The sequence below is a fragment of the Rutidosis leptorrhynchoides genome, chromosome 5 (genome assembly GCF_046630445.1).
Source record: "Rutidosis leptorrhynchoides isolate AG116_Rl617_1_P2 chromosome 5, CSIRO_AGI_Rlap_v1, whole genome shotgun sequence".
Taxonomy (NCBI): domain Eukaryota; kingdom Viridiplantae; phylum Streptophyta; class Magnoliopsida; order Asterales; family Asteraceae; genus Rutidosis; species Rutidosis leptorrhynchoides.
In genome coordinates, this window is record NC_092337.1 from 112,294,561 (window position 1) to 112,315,510 (window position 20,950).

The 20,950-nt window shown below is 36.5% G+C and overlaps 2 protein-coding genes across 2 annotated transcripts; both read left to right on the plus strand.

Moving 5' to 3' along the window:
* The first annotated feature begins 1,340 nt into the window (after nt 1–1,340).
* On the plus strand, nt 1,341–2,459 carry LOC139848938 (uncharacterized). Its single transcript, XM_071838618.1, has 2 exons — nt 1,341–1,817; nt 2,016–2,459. Exons 1-2 carry the CDS (start codon nt 1,341–1,343, stop codon nt 2,457–2,459), a joined length of 921 nt encoding a protein of 306 aa, XP_071694719.1.
* Nucleotides 2,460–14,673: 12,214 nt separating this feature from the next.
* LOC139848939 (uncharacterized) lies at nt 14,674–15,993 on the plus strand. Its single transcript, XM_071838619.1, has 2 exons — nt 14,674–15,438; nt 15,742–15,993. Exons 1-2 carry the CDS (start codon nt 14,674–14,676, stop codon nt 15,991–15,993), a joined length of 1,017 nt encoding a protein of 338 aa, XP_071694720.1.
* The last annotated feature ends 4,957 nt before the right edge of the window (nt 15,994–20,950 follow it).

The window sequence follows — 20,950 nt, forward strand, 5'->3', positions numbered from 1 at the left end:
ATGTCAGTGATATGACATGGGTATAGCCACACTCTATGCACCTATACCATCTGATGCGAGTTTCGTATACTTGCATAAGGGTCCAGTACATTCTAGAAGAATGTACGGTATAATCAATTCGGATTCTTTTCCTTAAATAACGAAAGTTAGTTGGGACAAGATCACATTTAATTAGGGAAGAGATTCTATCGAAACCCTAAATCATGAGTCTATAAATACATTGCTCATAAACCCTAATACACACATTCATTCGTTTACTCATACGTAAACCACAGCATACAAATCTCCATCGTACGAATAAAGCTCTTACGATCTTAAAGAATTTCAGGTATGTCTCGAACTATAAAACCTTCAAGTCTTTGGGCCACTCAACCTTGTATGCTAGGTTGTTAGTGGACTCTCGACCGGACACCCTGTCGGAATCGAAATGATACCGATATGGGTTATCCACGACTACGCGTCGGAGGTCCGAATGTTGTTAGTCCTTAAACCCCATTATGCACTCAAGCGTAGGTTCACCTTGACCTCGTGAAAATATGCTTGATCATTTGGCGCCATCCGTGGGACCGGTTATATGAAACAAAGAAGATTGGAATTTATGTTGTATATGATTTATTGTACGTAACTTTTTTCCATAACACTTTTTTGTTTAACTAATCGGCCACTTTCAGGTTTTTAATTGTCAGCAAAAATGGGTGGAGGAAGTAAGAGAGCAAAAAATCAAGGGCGATCGGACTCTCCAGTAAGTCCAGGGTTTCAAACACCTACGGCGACTGTTACGAATACACCATCGACGCCAACAGCACCAACCAAGGGCGCATCAAAGTCTCCATCAACACCAAGTGTTGGAACAGGGCCGGTTACATCAGAAACTGTCCTGAATGAATCATCTAAGGGATGGTGGCACACTCCCGATGGAAGTTTACTGGAAACAGGAACTAGCTTTAAACCATTCGAGGATCTGTCACCAAAAATTATGAGCTGCGGTTCTCCAAGTGAAACGGTTCCACCAGGCTTTAAAGTTAAAACTACATGTGTGGGTACAATACCAATTATCACCTCGGTTGAACCTGAAACACCGGGTCACTACCGAGAAAGCTCAGGAAAGAATCAGGAAGATGGGTCTGAGAAATCCAGATGGTTCAAACATCATGCTGACACCACAACAAGGGTCAACGGCGTGTGCGTCTTCGCAACCAGTCCATACTATTGCAAGCAATCAATATAGTGGGGCGCACTATGCCGCAGCTCAGTCAAATAGCTTCATATCTCAATTACTGCAAGTCGCGCCACCACACTTGGCACCCGCTTTCAATGAGCCAGCGCGGGTACAAGAATTTATGAGCAATTGGTTCGCGGTGATGCAAGGGCAAAAAGCTAAGCAAAGCCTTGAGGTAGCTCCCACAACAGAAAAGTTTGTGCCACACATCGCCAGACATCCCTTCACAGTTGTACCGGTGTTGCCTCTAACACTCGGAAGTTATGATGGGTTATCAGATCCGGATGACATTTTACAAAAATTTGAAGGAACAGCAAGAATACACAGCTGGGGTGATGCAGTAGCATGCCATATGCTACCAATAGTGCTGCAAGGAGTAGCAATGGAATGGTTCAATAATTTGCCAGCCCAAAGCATTACAGGTTTTGTGGATTTGCGCTCAAGATTTTTATTAAACTTTCACAATTTGCGCGCACGCAAAAGAACACATGTCGAATGTCACGACATAAAGCAGAAGTCGAAAGAGAGCTTGGGAGAAATAATAGACAGATATACCAAGGAGGTGGCTAAAATACAAGGCTTGCCAGAAAGTCAGAAGGTATCCGGCTTTATACATTGTATAGACACCGACAGACACCTGTCTTTATGGTAACGGTTACGGAGAAGAGTGCCAGAAACTTTCGCGGAAGCCGTAAAAGAAACGCATGATTACATACGGGCACAAGAAGATATAAAGAAGAATTGCGGAAGTACCTCTTCAAATCTGGACATCGACGATGATTATTATCGAGTGCAGGGAAGAGGGTTAGAGTCTGGCAAACGTTATGGTGGTAATGGCCAACCTAGGAGTGGTAACTATCATAATGATAAGTATCGCAAATTAAACAACAATAAAGGGGGAGGAAGTCAGAGGTTCAAAAGCAGCCACACTGAAAATGTTGCGTTAATAAAAGACCTCACAAAAACACCAAAAGAAATTTTGGCTACAGAGGCTGTGTGCAAAAGCTTCGACCCCCCAGTACCTTTGTCAAAGTATGGAAACAGAGACAAAAGAAAATTTTGTGATTTTCACGATGATTACGGTCATGAGACCAATGAATGTCGGCACTTAATTGAAAGGGTAGTTGCTGAACTCAAAAGAGGAAGATTGCAACACTTGAAGAAAAGTGTAAAAGCACAAGCCGATAAGCCAAAGGGAGAAAAAGAATATCCGTGGCAAAGGAAACGGATAAAACCATAAACATGGTGTAATAACCCGACTTTTTCCGTTAGCTTTTCGTTGAAAACTTAACAACCATTACTTAAAATTTACAATTTTGTATGTATTTTTTTTAAATATACTATTATTAATATTGGTTAGATTTTTTTTTTTGAAAACAGTACGGTTAGTGGAAACGAGAGAAATATATTTTAAGACAACAAAACGTATGATTATTAATTTTAATAATTATTATGTTATATAATAATTGAGTTTTAAAAATCATTTTTATTAATTAGGATATTCTTAAACTAAACCCGAGAAAATTAGTTTAAACATTCATGTTTTCAGTATCTAATTTAAAAATATAATAAATAAATATTTTATGAAACACATCAACTAAGTATAACGTCAAGATTCTAAAAGGTTTTGAACAATATATAAATGTATTTTTTTAATACAAAATAAATCAATTAAGTAAATCATATTAAGGTAAAATACATTGGGTTTTAGATAACAGATAAGAATTTAATAGAACCCGTGACTATACAGTTAATAATCGTGACATCTATAATTATAATTACAAATAGATATAATACCCGTGTTTACCAAATTATTACACCCGTGATATCTTATAACTACCTGTGACTACTACAGTTTAAACCCATGACTTCCCTTTTCTACTTATATTTCTGATCTAGATTCATTTCACCAAACACACACACATACGTATCTATCTTATTCTCTTCTTAAGAACACCTATCACTATTCATCATCATCATCAATCTTTCATCCTTAAGAACACCCTCAAGAAATCGCTTGATCATAAAATTGTTTACATATTCGGATTCCTCTCTAAGAGCTCTACACATCCATACCAACAATTTCTTGATTAGAGTAAGTTTTAAAAACTCTAATTTTTTGGTTTTCATTTTTTATTACATATTAGGGGAAATATAGTGTCTAGTGCTCAAGTCCTTGAATGTTTACAAATGAATTTGTGTTTAATTGATCATTTGAGTAGTTTTAATGAAATCACGTTTTTATATTTCATGCTACTGATATGAAAGACATATTTTCTGTAAATTATATGTATCAAGATGAAATCCTCTCGAAAAATTAATAACTTTAGGCTCAAGAATCGTTTGATTTCGTTATGTGATGCTTCCGACATGATTAATTGTAGTTTCAATATGTTATTGCATGAAATCTGAAATTTTTGAGATGTATGCTTTGTGATTGAGTTTGTGAACTGATAACCAAATGATAGATTATTAAAAACTACACATTTAGGCTTAAGAATCACTCGAATCGGGTATGGGATGCTTGCGTTATGTTAATTGCATTATTATGTTTCATGTTTGCTGTGAGAGCTGCTACAGCAGCACCAAAACGTTATTTTACAAAAATTGACTACATGGTTTTATTAGATAATTTGACCAACTGATAGGTTATTAAAAATTACACATTTTAGGCTTAAGAATCATCGAATTTCGTTAAGAATTGCTCTCGTTATGCTTATTTGAAGTTTTGACTTGTTTATGCTTAAATCCGAATTTTCTGGGCAAAAAACTTTATGATTTGGAATGTGATTTGTTTACCATCTGTTAGATAGTGAAAAATCACTCAAGTTAGGCTAGGATATCATGTAAAATGGATACATATTGCTCATATTATGTTTGCTCGAATATTGATTACCCGTATTGGCTTAAAATGGTTTCGCATGCATTAGATTTGGTCTAACATGAAGTAATTGTTTTAATGCTTGAGCTTTTGATAAGTTATTAGATGAATTACTCTCAAAAATTAGTTAAATTTTCATTTGGAAATTGCGTAAATTGGGCGAACGGGTCGAAAGTTAGGATTAAAATAAGGTACCCTTCGGGATTGGCTGAAAAAGTACGTTTTGACATGATTAACGAAGAGTAATTAAAAACCTGGGCTGATAGGATTGTAGATATCGAAAAGCTATTGAATTTAGACTCAATAATCGGGTCATTTTGATTTTTCTTGAACTCTATACACTCGTTCAAAGTTTTGTACATTTTTATTATAGTGCTGTTAAAAACTGATTTGACCAACGTGTGCGTTTGCGGTTGCTGGGGCTGTTTCGGGATAGAACAGGTCATGGGAAAAATTGTGAAGGTTCTTCACTTAAAAACGCCGCATCTCCAATTGGCGGTGACTGATTTGGAGTTGCGATGATTTTTCTAAAAATCACAGAAGTTTCTGCTGTAAATACGATTTTAAACGTGTGTTTTTGCAAATGTTTCGGGTTATAAAAATAATGACCAATGCTAGAGACTTGAGACTTTTTGTACGAACTTAATACACTTATATTAACTATTTCATATAGTGTGGGGTGTTCTAAAGTGATAATTTTGTATAAATCTAAACCATGTAATTTATACCGTCCGTTTGGACACTTGACCCATTTAAGCCAAAAAGTATCGAAATGAGTAACGGACAACTTGGGCACGTCCGATATATCAATTTAAGTAAGTTTGAAGATTCTAATATTTTAAAAATGAGTTTTGACATGTTTTGGTCAAAATGGGTATTTATGACCCATTTAGGTCATACGAGTCTACTTTGACCCATATGCAAAATTTTGAGAAACAAAGGTATGTAACACGTCTATAATATCATTTTGGACTTGTGACATGACTTTTACATGCTCAAGTATTATGGTTTAGAATTAGTACTATTTTAGTGAAAGTGTCAAAATGACACTCGGGCTCACTTTGTAGGCTCGTAAATTGTAAATGATTAAGTTATGGTGAAAACTATGAATTGAGTCAGAAAGTAGATATGAGAAGCTTCAAAATGATATAAGATATGTATGATTTTGTCGAGTCTAAACTGGTTTAAAACGAGCATGAAAACAGGATGTTGGGGCTGACTTTTAGTTTTGGTAAAGTGTCAAAAATGACTCTTGGGTCTACTTTGCGGACTCGTAAGTTGAAATCAGTTAAGTATGGATAAAAACTATTAATTGGTATTGAAATTATTTACGACAAGCTTTAAAACGATATATTATATGTATGATTTTGTTGAGTCTAAACAGGTTTAAAACAAGCGACAAAATGGACAGTTGTTGCTGATTTTGACACAACAGCATTTTAACAGCATTTTATGTTTCGGGAGACTGTTTTCGCGAGGTCATAACTTTAAAACTGTAACTCCATTTTTGTCAAATAAACTGTCTATAGAATTGTGGGATGACACACTTTCCAATGGTCACGACTTAAGGTATTATATCGAATTTGGTGGGACCCGGAATCAGCTGCAAAATACTAAAAAATACATATATGTAAATAATATAAATTTTTCTAAGTAAAAATGAATAACTTAAGTTTGACCTATGTTTGACTATTTGACCAACTTGTGTAATTTTATGCGGTTGTTGACTTGTGTTAACCATGTTGACTGTGTTTGACTTACGTTTGGCTTACATTTGACTTACTTTGACTTGCGTTGACTTTTGTTGACTTTTGCTAAATTTTGCTAAATTTATGAGTCGGATTTGAGCAATAGGACTATACTTACCCTATGGACCGACCTAGCTTATTAGACACCTATTGACCAACATATGTTCTCTAGGTTGAGGTCTACGGTTACTTGCATTCCGATTTTCGGTCACATCTCTGTGATTTATTTCTGAAGTTGTCAGGTGAGTTTCATATGCTCCCTTTTTAATTGCTTTTGCAATCTATATTTTTGGGCTGAGAATAAATGCACTTTATTTTAAACGCAATGGATACAAGTATATACTAAATTCTACACTGAGTTTGAACCGAAAATCCATTAGCTTTGGTAACTAGTAACTGCTGGTTATAAGAACTGGTGGGCGCAAATAGTTGTATATGGATCCATAGGGCTTGAAATTCCCGTCTGTTCCAGGTATAGAAACCCTAGCCTGAACTATAAAACAGACGTATGCTATTTGAGGTTAGTACACGTTGGATTGCGTGTATTGTACATGTTGGTTGCATGTATGTTAAAACAGGGGTACCTATTATAACGTTAAAGCTTAGTTACCAGGGCGCTCAATTTCGTGGAATATTTTGATAAACGTTTCTGGATGAAACAACTGAAATCTTGGGATCCACCTTTATATACAGATTATGCGTAATATTAAAACTATGAACTCACCAACCTTTGTGTTGACACTTTTAGCATGTTTATTCTCAGGTCCCTAGAAGTCTTCCGCTGTTTGCTTATACGTTATACAAGCTATGTGCGTGGAGTCATACATGCTTTATTAGAGAAAACTTTGCATTCACAAAATCATCACCATGTATCTTATTTTGACTGCATTGTCAATGGATGTATTATTGTAAACTATTATTTACGGTGATTGTCTATATGTAGAAATCATCAGATGTCGAAAACCTTGGATTTAGATATTCATTTACGTGTGTCTTTTCAAAAGAATGCAATGTTTACAAAACGTATCATATAGAGGTCAATACCTAGCAATGAAACCAGTGAATAACGTACTGCGTCAATAGCGATTTTGACGGGTCGTTACAGGTGGTATCAGAGTGTTGGTTGTAGGGAATTAGGTGCATTAGTGTGTCTGACCTGAACTGTTTGGATACATTAGTGGTCTAGTCTACAACCGTGTCATTACACTTATATGTGATTATGTGCATATTCTGACATTAATATAATATTATTATTACTATCGGTGATAAAGTATTTCTCCTTTTGATTACAAGCCTTCTCCTTCTCAAGCGAGTTCATTTTCAACACCCCGGTTATTGAAAAACCAGGAAGCGTCATTCAGGACTTTCGAAATTCTCGACATTCCTACGTGAGTTATTACTTATAAATTTTTATAGATATCATTTGTGTTATATTATGTGCTTATGTGCTTCGATTCAGAAGCTCCTGATATCTTGAATTGTAAATCGAAAGAAGTCTTATCCGACTCAGGAAGATTCTCAATAGTTCCAAAGACATTCTTACGTCATTACCCTTTCAATATTATTAATTAAAATAAATATTATATTCTCGTACTATTTTTAGTACACCCCTTTTTGAAATCATTTTGATTTATAAATTCTGGAAAACGACACTTGTTTTATATCCATAAATATTTTAGAGTAATGTTGGAATGGAAGCATGAGTTAGTGTAATATAATGACGCCTAATCAACGTGGTTATATTACGGTAAGTCATGCGGAAGTTCTAATGGAACGTGATGGTGGTAATGCTTGATCAACCTTATCTTCACCACGTACCATGTTACATGACTCCTTTATTTTCTCTGCTGGCACCTGAATATAATGAGACTCTATAGGTTACATCGTTTGAATCACACGTAATTTCCTTCAAATCTTTGTCATATCACACTTGCACTCCGAGCAGTTTATTCAAAGGTATTCGTATCAAAGGACTATGATCTCGTTTTACCTAACTTTCATACTTAACTACAAGATACTCGATCTTTCTACGTCAAGACGAACATTTCTATCCTCACTTGTTTCCTAAACGTCGTTTAATCACACCAACCAAAATTTCGGGACGAAATTTTCTTTAAGGGGTAGGTAATGTAATAACCCGACTTTTTTCGTTAGCTTTTCGTTGAAAACTTAACAACCATTACTTAAAATTTACAATTTTGTATGTATTTTTATTTTAAATATACTATTATTAATATTGGTTAGATTTTTTTTTTTTGAAAACACTACGGTTAGTGGAAACGAAAGAAATATATTTTAAGACAACAAAACGTATGATTATTAATTTTAATAATTATTATGTTATATAATAATTGAGTTTTAAAAATCATTTTTATTAATTAGGATATTCTTAAACTAAACCCGAGAAAATTAGTTTAAACATTCATGTTTTCAGTATCTAATTTAAAAATATAATAAATAAGTATTTTATGAAACACATCAACTAAGTATAACGTCAAGATTCTAAAAGGTTTTGAACAATATATAAATGTATTTTTTTAATACAAAATAAATCAATTAAGTAAATCATATTAAGGTAAAATACATTGGGTTTTAGATAACAGATAAGAATTTAATAGAACCCGTGACTATACAGTTAATAATCGTGACATCTATAATTATAATTGCAAATAGATATAATACCCGTGTTTACCAAATTATTACACCCGTGATATCTTATAACTACCTGTGACTACTACAGTTTAAACCCGTGACTTCCCTTTTCTACTTATATTTCTGATCTAGATTCATTTCACCAAACACACACACATGCGTATCTATCTTATTCTCTTCTTAAGAACACCCATTACTATTCATCATCATCATCAATCTTTCATCCTTAAGAATACCTTCAAGAAATTGCTTGATCATAAAATTGTTTACATATTCGGATTCCTCTCTAAGAGATCTACACATACATACCAACAATTTCTTGATTAGAGTAAGTTTTAAAAACTCTAATTTTTGGGTTTTCATTTTTTATTACATATTAGTGGAAATATAGTGTCTGTGCTCAAGTCCTTGAATGTTTACAAATGAATTTGTGTTTAATTGATCATTTGAGTAGTTTTAATGAAATCACGTTTTTATATTTCATGCTACTGATATGAAAGACGTATTTTCTGTAAATTATATGTATCAAGATGAATTCCTCTCAAAAAATTAATAACTTTAGGCTCAAGAATCGTTTGATTTTGTTTTGTGATGCTTCCGACATGATTAATTGTAGTTTCAATATGTTATTGCATGAAATCCGAAATTTTTGAGATGTATGCTTTGTGATTGAGTTTGTGAACTGATAACCAAATGATAGGTTATTAAAAACTACACATTTTAGGCTTAAGAATCACTCGAATCGGGTATGGGATGCTTGCGTTATGTTAATTGCATTATTATGTTTCATGTTTGCTGTGAGAGCTGTTACAGCAGCACCAAAACGTTATTTTACAAAGATCGACTACATGATTTTCTTAGATAATTTAACCAACTGATAGGTTATTAAAAATTACACATTTTAGGCTTAAGAATCATCGAATTTCGTTAAGAATTGCTCTCGTTATGCTTATTTGAAGTTTTAACTTGTTTATTCTTAAATCTGAATTTTCTGGGCAAAAAACTTTATGATTTGGAATGTGATTTGTTTACCATCTGTTAGATAATTAAAAATCACTCAAGTTAGGCTAGGATATCATGTAAAATGGATACGTATTGCTCATGTTATGTTTGCTCGAATATTGGTTACCCGTATTGACTTAAAATGGTTTCGCATGCATTAGATTTGGTCTAATATGAAGTAATTGTTTTAATTCTTGAGCTTCTGATAAGTTATTAGATGAATTACTCTCGAAAATTAGTTAAATTTTCATTTGAATATTGCGTAAATTGGGCGAACGGGTCGAAAGTTAGGATTAAAATAAGGTACCCTTCGGGATTGGCTAAAAAAGTACGTTTTGACACGATTAGCGAAGAGTAATTAAAAACCTGGGCTGATAGGATTGTAGATATCGAAAAGCTATTGAATTTAGACTCAAGAATTGGGTCATTTTGATTTTTCTTGAACTCTATACACTCGTTCAAAGTTTTGTACATTTTTATTATAGTGCTGTTAAAAACTGATTTGACCAACGTGTGCGTTTGTGGTTGCTGGGGCTGTTTCGGGACAGAACAGGTCATGGGAAAAAGTATGCAGGTTTTTCACTTAAAAACGCCGCATCTTCAATTGGCGGTGACTGATTTGGAGTTGCGATGATTTTTCTAAAAATCACAGAAGTTGCTGCTGTAAATACGATTTTAAACGTGTGTTTTTGCAAATGTTTCGGGTTATAAAAATAATGACCAATGCTAGAGACTTGAGACTTTTTGTACGAATTTAACACACTTATATTAACTATTTCATATAGTGTGAGGTGTTCTAAAGTGATAATTTTGTATAAGTATAAACCATGTAATTTAAACCGTCCGTTTGGACACTTGACCCATTTAAGCCAAAAAGTATCGAAATGAGTAACAGGAAACTTGGACACGTTCGATATATCAATTTAAGTAAGTTTGAAGATTGTAATGTTTTAAAAATGAGTTTTGACATGTTTTGGTCAAAATGGGTATTTATGACCCATTTAGGTTATACGCGTCTACTTTGACCCATATGCAAAATTTTGAGAAACAAAGGTATGTAACACGTCTATAATATCATTTTGGACTTGTGACATGATTTTTACATGCTCAAGTATTATGGTTTAGAATTATTACTATTTTAGTGAAAGTGTCAAAATGACTCTCGGGCTCACTTTGTAGGCTTGTAAGTTGTAAATGATTAAGTTATGGTGAAAACTATAAATTGAGTCAGAAAGTAGATATGAGAAGCTTCAAAATGATATAAGATATGTATGATTTTGTCGAGTCTAAACTGGTTTAAAACGAGCATGAAAACAGGATGTTGGGGCTGACTTTTAGTTTTGGTAAAGTGTCAAAAACGACTCTTGGGTCTACTTTGCGGACTTGTAACTTGAAATCAGTTAAGTGTGGATAAAAACTATTAATTGGTATTGAAAGTATTTATGACAAGCTTTAAAACGATATATTGTATGTATGATTTTGTTGAGTCTAAACAGGTTTAAAACAAGCGACAATATGGACAGTCATTGCTGATTTTGACACCATTTTAACAACATTTTATGTTTCGGGAGACTGTTTTCGCTAGGTCATAACTTTAAAACTGTAACTCCGTTTTTGTCAAATAAACTGTCTATAGAAAGGTGGGATGACACACCTTCCAATGGTCATGACCTAAGGTATTATATCGAATTTGGTGGGACCCAGAATCAGCTATAAAATACTAAAAAATACATATATGTAAATAATATAAATTTTTCTAAGTAAAAATGAATAACTTAAGTTTGACCTATGTTTGACTATTTGACCAACTTGTGTAATTTTATGCGGTTGTTGACTTGTGTTAACCATGTTGACTGTGTTTGACTTGCGTTTGACTTACTTTGACTTGCGTTGACTTTTGTTGACTTTTGCTAAATTTTGCTAAATTTATGAGTCGGACTTGAGCAATAGGACTATACTTACCCTATGGACCGGCCTAGCTTATTAGACACTTATTGACCAACATATGTTCTCTAGGTTGAGGTCTACGGTTACTTGCATTCCGATTTTCGGTCACATCTCTGTGATTTATTTCTGAAGTTGTCAGGTGAGTTTCATATGCTCCCTTTTTAATTGCTTTTGCAATCTATATTTTTGGGCTGAGAATAAATGCACTTTATTTTAAACGCAATGGATACAAGTACATACTAAATTCTACACTGAGTTTGAACCGAAAATCCCTTAGCTTTGGTAACTAGTAACTGCCGGTTATAAGAACTGGTGGGCGCGAATAGTTGTATATGGATCCATAGGGCTTGACATCCCCGTCTGTTCCAGGTATAGAAACCCTAGCCTAAACTATAAAACAGACGTATACTATTTGAGGTTAGTACACATTGGATTGCGTGTATTGTACATGTTGGTTGCATGTATGTTAAAACAGGGGTATTTATTATAACGTTAAAGCTTAGTTACCAGGGTGCTCAATTTCGTAGAATATTTTGATAAACGTTTCTGGATGAAACAACTGAAATCTTGTGATCCACCTTTATATACAGATTATGCACAATATTAAAACTATGAACTCACCAACCTTTGTGTTGACACTTTTAGCATGTTTATTCTCAGGTCCCTAGAAGTCTTCCGCTGTTTGCTTATACGTTATATAAGCTATGTGCATGGAGTCATACATGCTTTATTAGAGAAAACTTTGCATTCACAAAATCATCACCATGTATCTTATTTTGACTGCATTGTCAATGGATGTATTTTTGTAAACTATTATTTACGGTGATTGTCTATATGTAAAAATCATCAGATGTCGAAAACCTTGGATTTAGATATTCATTTATGTGTGTCTTCAAAAGAATGCAATGTTTACAAAACGTATCATATAGAGGTCAATACCTAGCAATGAAACCAGTGAATAACGTACTGCGTCAATAGCGATTTTGACGGGTCGTTACACATGGTAACCAGCGGACGGACAAATCAGAGGCGCAAGTTAGAAAAACACTCCCATCATGTTCCCGGCCATAGCGCAGGAATCCTCGGATGCGCCCATCACAATTAAGGGACGTGTTAAGAGCTGCAGGTACATCATCAAGCGACTGTACATAGACACCGGTTGCTGTGTTGATATAATGTACGAGCACTGTTTCCGCCTGCTGCCAGGGGCTGTGCGAGCCAAGCTAGTGGCTCCTAACACTGCGTTATCAGGATTTTCTGGGGAGTCCGCATGGCCAATCGGGATTATCGAATTAGAGCTGGAGCTGGTGGACGATGATAATAAGGAGTTAGTGAGAAGCACGATAGTAGAATTTGCAGTCGTAAAGTGAGAAGCACGATAGTAGAATTTGCAGTCGTAAGGTCTTACTCGAAATACAACGCGCTTTTAGGGCGCATGACTTTGCAAAAATTGGCAGCCATCCCTTCCACGGTACACGGCCTTATCAAGTTCCCAACACCGTTAGGAATTGAAACGAGAAGGTCAAAAAAGCAAGATGCAAGCAATGCGACCGTAGAACAAGCAGAACAACAGCCGAGTGAGGCAGAGCAAATTCGAAGCCGCAAACCCGCGACATCCAAAACAGAAAATTAAAATTGGCGGAGGATTGTATGATGAGACAAAGTTTAAGCTTCGTAATATATTAGCTTCTAATACGGATGTCTTCGCATGGAAAGAGGCGGACATGACGGGCGTACCAAGGAAAATTGCTGAGCACAAGAAACGTGGCATGGCTCCTGAAAGAAGCGAATGGTTGAAGGCAGAAGTCGATAAGTTGGTCAAAGGAAACATCTTGCGAGAAGTAAGGTACCAAACGTGGGTAGCAAACCCAGTGCAGGTAAAAAAGCCCGATGGGTCATGGCGCATGTGTGTTGACTTCACGGATATCAATAAAGCTTGCCCCAAGGACAATTATCCTCTACCAGAAATAGACTGGAAAGTTGAATCGTTAGCTGGCTTCCGATACAAATGTTTTTTGGATGCGTATAAAAGATACCATCAAATACAGATGGCAGCGAACGATGAGGATAAGACTGCTTTCTACACAAGCCAGGGCATATACTGCTATACCAAGATTCCATTTGGTTTAAAATATGCCGGAGCAACATAGCAATGGGTAATAGACGAAGCTTTCAAAGGTCAGATTGGGAGAAATTTGGAAGCATACGTTGACGACTTAGTTATAAAAAGCACAACAGAACAAGGTCTGTTGGAAGACATATTAGAAACGTTCGCGTCGTTAAGAAAGATTAATATGAAGCTCAACCCTTGGAGAGGAAGAATGAAAGTTTCTTGGTCATATAATAACTAAGCGCGGGATACGTGTAAACCCAAAGAAAATAGAGGCAATCGAGAATATGCCGTCACCAAGAAATAAAAAAGAAGTACAAATTTTAACGGGTAAGTTGGTGGTATTAACGAGGTTCTTATAAAAATCCGCAGAGCGATCACTCCCCTTTTTCGGGACATTGAAGAATTGCTTAAAGAAAACGGATTTCAAGTGGACGGAGGAAGCAGAAGTGGCATTTCAAAAAATGAAAAAGTTGCTGAAAGAGCTGCCAACAATGACTGCGCCGATTGCGGGAGAAACGTTGATACTATACTTAGCAGCATCGAAGGAAGCAATAAGTTCAGTATTAATAGCAGACAGAGGACAGGTACGCACTAAAAATTTAAAAAAAACTAATTTTCAATCAATAGGCATTTGAAATTATATAATTATGCTGTGCGAACAGGTACAAATGCGTGTATATTTTGTTAGCAAAGCTTTGACAGGAAGCGAATTAAACTATCCTGCAATCGAAAAACTGGTTTATGCACTCGTGCATACGGCTAGACGCTAACGAAGATATTTCCAAGCGCACCCAATAATGGTCCTAACAGATCAGCCGATAAAGCAGGTACGACAAACAACAATTTGTCATCAAACAAATATAAAATTTCTTGATAAATCCTAGCAAGTTTACATTCGCTGATACTTGTTGAGCAGGTGCTATATAAACCAGAAAATTCTGGTCGCATGGCCAAATGGGCTATTGAATTGGGAGAGCATGAAATAAGCTTCTCACCACGAAGTGCAGTAAAAGGGCAAGTCCTAGCAGATTATCTGGCTGAAACAGCCGGAGATATCGAAGTCTCGCATGAATCAAAAGAAATACCACCTCCACCCGAACAGCTGTGGGAAATGCACACAGATGGGGCTTGTGGCCCAGAAGGTGCAGGGGCAGGAATAGTCCTAAAAAGTCTAGAAGGAGAGGAATATACCTTCGTACTGCGATTCAGCTTCCCTGTCATAAATAATGAAGCTGAATATGAAGCATTGTTATATGGGATGCAGGTAGCAAAATATTTGGAGATTAAAGAACTGTCAGTATATGTTGATTTGCAGTTAGTTGCAAACCAATTTAACGGAATATTCGAAGCACACGATGAATCAATGCAAAAATACTTAAAGCTCTTGCAAGAGCTAGAAGTTGACCTCGATTTATTCCAGATAACTCAGGTTTCGAGGACGCTGAATAAAAAGGCGGATGCGCTAAGTAAGTTAGCCACATTAACATTCAGTCATTTTAAGAAAGAAATTTGGATTGAGGAAGTTAAAGTAAAATCTATTGAAGAAGACAGTGTTTCGGCTGCAGTTGAAGAAGAGGAGCAGAGTTGGATGACACCAATAATAGAATTTCTAACCAAAGGTACATTGCCGATAGATTCAAGTGAAGCAATAAAGATTAAGATGAAAGCACCATTGTATCTGTTAAACAAGGGAATTCTATATAGAAAGTCTTTTCTGGGACCTCATTTGCGGTTTCTTAATCCAACTCAAGCGGAGTCAATCATACGGGAAGTACACGAGGGAATGTGCGCTCTGCATTCGGGACACAAAACAGTTGCGTCCAAAATAATGCGGCTTGGATATTACTGGCAGTCAATGTACAGAGATGCTGCAGAGGTAATACGCAAGTGTCAATCGTGTCAACTTCGTGAACCGGTAAGCAAGGCTCCGCAACATCCTATGATACCGGTCGCGTCTCCATAGCCGTTCTGCAAATGGGCAATCGACATAGTGGGGCCATTCCCCGCAGGACCAGGGGGTGTAAAATTTCTGGTAGTGGCCATTGATTATTTCACGAAATGGGTAGAGGCCAAACCACTTAAAACAATTTCGGGCAAGTAAATTCGAAATTTTGTGTGGGAAAACATCGTCTGTTGGTTTGGAATACCAAATGAAATAGTAAGCGACAATGCTACGCAGTTCGAAGGTAATCCATTTAGTGACTGGTGCCAAGAATTGAATATAAAACAAACATTTACATCAGTCGCACACCCTCAGGCGAATGGTCAGTGTGAGGTTACGAATCGGGATATCGTTTTAGGAATCAAAGCAAGGCTGGGATTGTGTCGAAGGGGTTGGATAGACGAACTGCCTAACGTTTTGTGGGCACATCGCACAACTCCAAAGGGCGCAACTAATGAAACACCTTTTAGTTTGGTGTACGGGTCCTAGGCCATAATACCCGCCGAAATAAATGTGCCAACTATGCGCATAGCTTCCTTCGATGAAAGTAGATACATCGAAGAACTGCGTGAAAATATAAACTTAGTTGAAGAACGCAGAGAAATGGCGGCCATAAAAGAAGCAATCAACAAACAAAGAATTGAAAGCTACTATAATAAGCGCGTACAACCATTATCTTTCCAATTGGACGACTTGGTATGGCGAAAAAACGAAGCAAGCAGGGCAGAGGATACGGGTAAGGTTGGACCTAAATGGGAAGGACCTTACAAAGTTATTGGCGTAAGTGATACAGGGGCGTATCATCTAGCAAGTTTGGATGGAAAAGCAATAAAGCGCACCTGGCATGCGCAGACACTGAAACGGTGCTACATATGAAAAACTGCAGAGGGACTGATCACCCCAAACAACTATTTAAAGTTTTTATCGTGTGAATTTTTATTTTCCATTGTAAACATGACAGCTAAGTGCTGGTCAAAATATATGTTTGCAATAAATTGAATTATGCAATTTAAGCCAATAACTTGTGCATTTTTTACATTTGTTGATTGCATGCACCTTAAGCTGCACAGGGACACACTCCGAGTTTCAAGTGGCATAGTTTAGTTTGGTTACTAGTACTATTTTTAATGGCGACAGTAGTAAAACACTGGTTTGTTTCAAACGCTCGTACACCGCGCAAGACGGAGACTTGCACAGTCTAGACTATAAAATACAAGTTTGGTTACTTGTTTAAATAACCCGAACATTGGCGTGGCCGGAAGACTCTTGAGTATAGACATTGGTTTGTCTATAGTACGGGTAATTTACATTGGATTGTATACGCGTACGTACTTATAAAATTTTTTATAAAAGTCTTGAGTATAAACTTATAAGCATTGGTTTGCTTACTGTTGCGTATAACATTGGATTGTTGGCGCAAGAATAAAAAGATCATGAAACGATTGAAGGGTCGCTCCCGTCATGAAGTCATGGCATTTATTCTACATAAGAGTTATTGAATGCATAATATTGTAACAAATCATTATAACCGACATAGTGATTTCGTAAAAACACAATAAATGCACCTTAACCAAAAAATTTGTTGAAATTATATTCAATCAAAAGCTAACATATTACAGTTGGAGAATATAAAGTCAACCGCTTAGCATAAAAGCGGGACATATACAAAAATTTGACCTAATATATGCTAATATAAGCTAATATAAAAATAAAAAAGGGGGTGGCATTGGCTGGAACGTCTGCCCTACACTAAGGAGAGTATGCCATCCTCGCACACAGCGATCAGACGCATACTCCTCTGTCAACATAAAAGAAAAATATAATATAGGGATGCGAAACCTCAATTGAGTTTATCAGTAATTATCTCCTGCGCGGAGATGGTAGGATCGTTAATGAGAAACTGAAGACGGGGGATCGAGATTTGTTGAAGTTGGGAACAAGATTCCTCACATTTTTCCTTGGCTCCATCAACGAGCAACTCAGCAATATTGAGGGGAATCACGGGGGGCACATACAGTTCCTGGCGAATAACATTCCAGAACAGGGTTCGCTTATACGCACATGCAGCAACCATGGCTGTACCAAATTGCTGCTCGACGGCTTTGCAGTCGAGAGCATGCTGGACAAGGTTAGGTAAACCCTTGCAGAGAATGTCATACTCCACCTTTAAAGTGTCATGTTTCGCGACCCATAACTCCTGTGACGCAGTCCAGTCACTAAAGCTTTCGTTTAAAAAGATGACATGGTTCTCTGACTCTTTGAGCTTTGCAGACAGTGATGTAATCTCCGACTCCAGAAACCTTTTCTCAGCAACATGCCGATCCTCCTCCTGTTGCCTTTTATACATAATAACATTGATTCGCTCTTCTGCCTGCTTGTGCGCGATTACCGCAACCGTAAGCTGAGCAGTTAGTTTTGCGTTTTCTTGCTGCAAGGAAGTCTCTATGGATGACGGCGGTGGTGGATGAGCGAGCGCAGCAGATTTGAGTTGTAAATGATTGAGGTCCTTGGCAAAGTTAAACAGCGTTGCTTGCGTGTCCATGTACAGGTCCTCGGTAGGTGAGAGTGTGGAAAACTTTTGAATCAATTGCTGAAGGGCGCAGGATTGTAGAAAAGAAAATTGTTGGGCGAATACTGAAACAGGAACCTTCATGAGTTCATTGGCATTTGGAATCAGTAGAGACAAATCTTCTGAATTCGGGCATACACGTTTGGAATTATGAACTGTACCACTTGGACCTGCAAAAACAATAAATATGGCGTATAAAAAACAAAACTTCAATATTCAACTAAAAGGCCGTCAGATGAAGTTAATACCTTCGTCATGTAACCTTTTATGGTTACCTAGCCCTCTAGTACCGGGAGTTTGGTATAGTGAAGGTAGTGTGTCTGAATGACTGGCCGGTGAACTGGAATGGTTACCGGAATCGGTGGCCAGATTGGGTGCATAAGGTTGCAACTTCATCTATAATGTCAGAATCAGAACAACACATGAATGATACATAAAGTAAGTAACTAGGGTTACATAGCGTAATGCAAAATATAAGAGTATGAAATATACCTTTTTTGGTCAAGAACATGTCTTTGCAGAGAAGATGAAGAGGGTTGAATGATTTAAAAGGGAAAAGATTGTGAGATACGAAAAAGCCAAAAGGCTATTTATAGAGAAAATACGGGAGTCAAAAAGTAACAAGTGTATAATAGTAGCCGTACACGTGTATTAATCTTAAGCTAAAACGCTTTGATAAGATGTCCGGTGCACGTTAGCATCAACAGGCGGTTGCATAATTACAATCATTGCCTTTTCAGAAAACAGTGACAGTTGTCACCTCGAGTGCAGGAAATGCAGCCGAAAAGATAGGTTGGTGACTACACGCATACATTGCATTTAATGCTTATACAGTATCCGGTTACGCATAAATATTAAAATAACCTTGTACACTATCCGGTTATATTTGGAATCCAACTAGGATATTTGAGCAACATCATTAAGCATGCTAATTTGGATTAAAGGTGTTGTTGTGGTTCATTAGGTGTACATTTTTCTTACTAGTTCGACGTCATACACTAATTTTCATTGTATATAACTTCGAACTGGGGGGACTTAATGATACGCATATCCGCAGGACAATGCGGATGCGCATTCAAAGCCCTAAACTGCACACAAAACTGTCATGTCAGAGATATGACACGGGTATAGCCGCACTCTATGTGCCTATACCATCTGATGCGAGTTTCGTATACTTGCATAAGGGTCCAGTACATTCTAGAAGAATGTACGGTATAATCAATTCGGATTCTTTTCCTTAAATAACGAAAGTTAGTTGGGACAAGATCACATTTAATTAGGAAAGAGATTCTACCGAAACCCTAATTCACGAGCCTATAAATACATAGCTCATAAACCCTAATACACACATTCATTCGTTTAATCATACGTGAACCACAGCATACAAATCTCCATCGTACGAATAAAGCTTCTTAAGATCTTAAAGACTTTCAGGTATGTCTCGAACTATAAAACCTTCACGTCTTTGGGCCACTCAACCTCATATGCTAGGTTGTTGGTGGACTCTCGACCAGCCACCCTGTCGGAATCGAAACGATACCGATATGGGTTATCCACGACTATGCGTCGGAGGTTCGAATGTTGTTAGTCCTTAAACCCCATTATACACTCAAGCGTAGGTTCACCTTGACCTCGTGAAAATATGCTTGTTCACCAATGAACTCTAAATCCTTACCACCAACGCTCTGATACCATCTGTAGCGACCGGAGAAAATCTTCATTGACGGCGCCGTCTACTTAGGTCCCGTTACGTGGTCATAAGTCTTTAAAATGACGTTTGACCAAAAATATGTCGCATTTATTTCAAATGTAAAGATGTTTCAAGTTTACAAAAGTAGTTCAACGACTAGTTACATTACAACGTTTAACGTACAAATGAAACCTATGCGACACGATTTAAAAGTAAGTCAAAAGATGCTCCATGTATGCATGTATACTCGACATCCAAGAAAGTATCAAAAGAATAATGCGCGGAAGCATGTAACACCTATTATTCAAGGACCTGAGAAAAACATAGAAATCTGTCAACGAAAACGTTGGTGAAATCATAGGTTTAAGTAAGTAAGTGAGTAAGTACAAATGAACAACAAGATTTATAACGTTGAAATAATAGTAAACCATTCTAAAATTTGTTATCACGAGCACCCAATTATCAAGGCTTATGAAATGTCCCGTTCATATCGATTATAAACGTTCCATATTAATTGATTTCATTGCGAGGTTTTGACCTCTATATGAGACGTTTTTCAAAGACTGCATTCATTTTTAAAACAAACCATAACCTTTATTTTATCGACAAGATTAAAAAGACACCACCTAGATTATCCAGAAATGATAATCTAAAAATATCACACTTACACACTACCAATACATATTGGTTTACAATATTAATATGTTACAACAAAATAAATCTCGAATGCAGTTTTAAACAATATTATACAAGCATGCTGACACCAAATCTTGTCCGTATATTAGCATGCAACAGCGGAAGCTCCTAATAATCACCTGGGAATAAACATGCTTTAAACATCAACAAAAATGTTGGTGAGTTATAGGTTTAACCTATATATTTATCAAATTGTAATAATAGACCACAAGATTTCATATTTCAATATACATCCCATACATAGAGATAAAAATCATTCATATGGTGAACACCTGGTTACCGACATTAACAAGATGCATATAAGAATATCCCCTATCATTCCGGGAAATTCATCGGACATGATAAAACAACATCGAAGTACTAAAGCATCCGCAACCATGGATGGGATTCGTTAGGCCCAATAGATCTATCTTTAGGATTCGCGTTAATTAGTAGATCGGTTTACTAATTCTTAGGTTACCAAGAAAAAAGGGGCATATTCGGCTTCGATC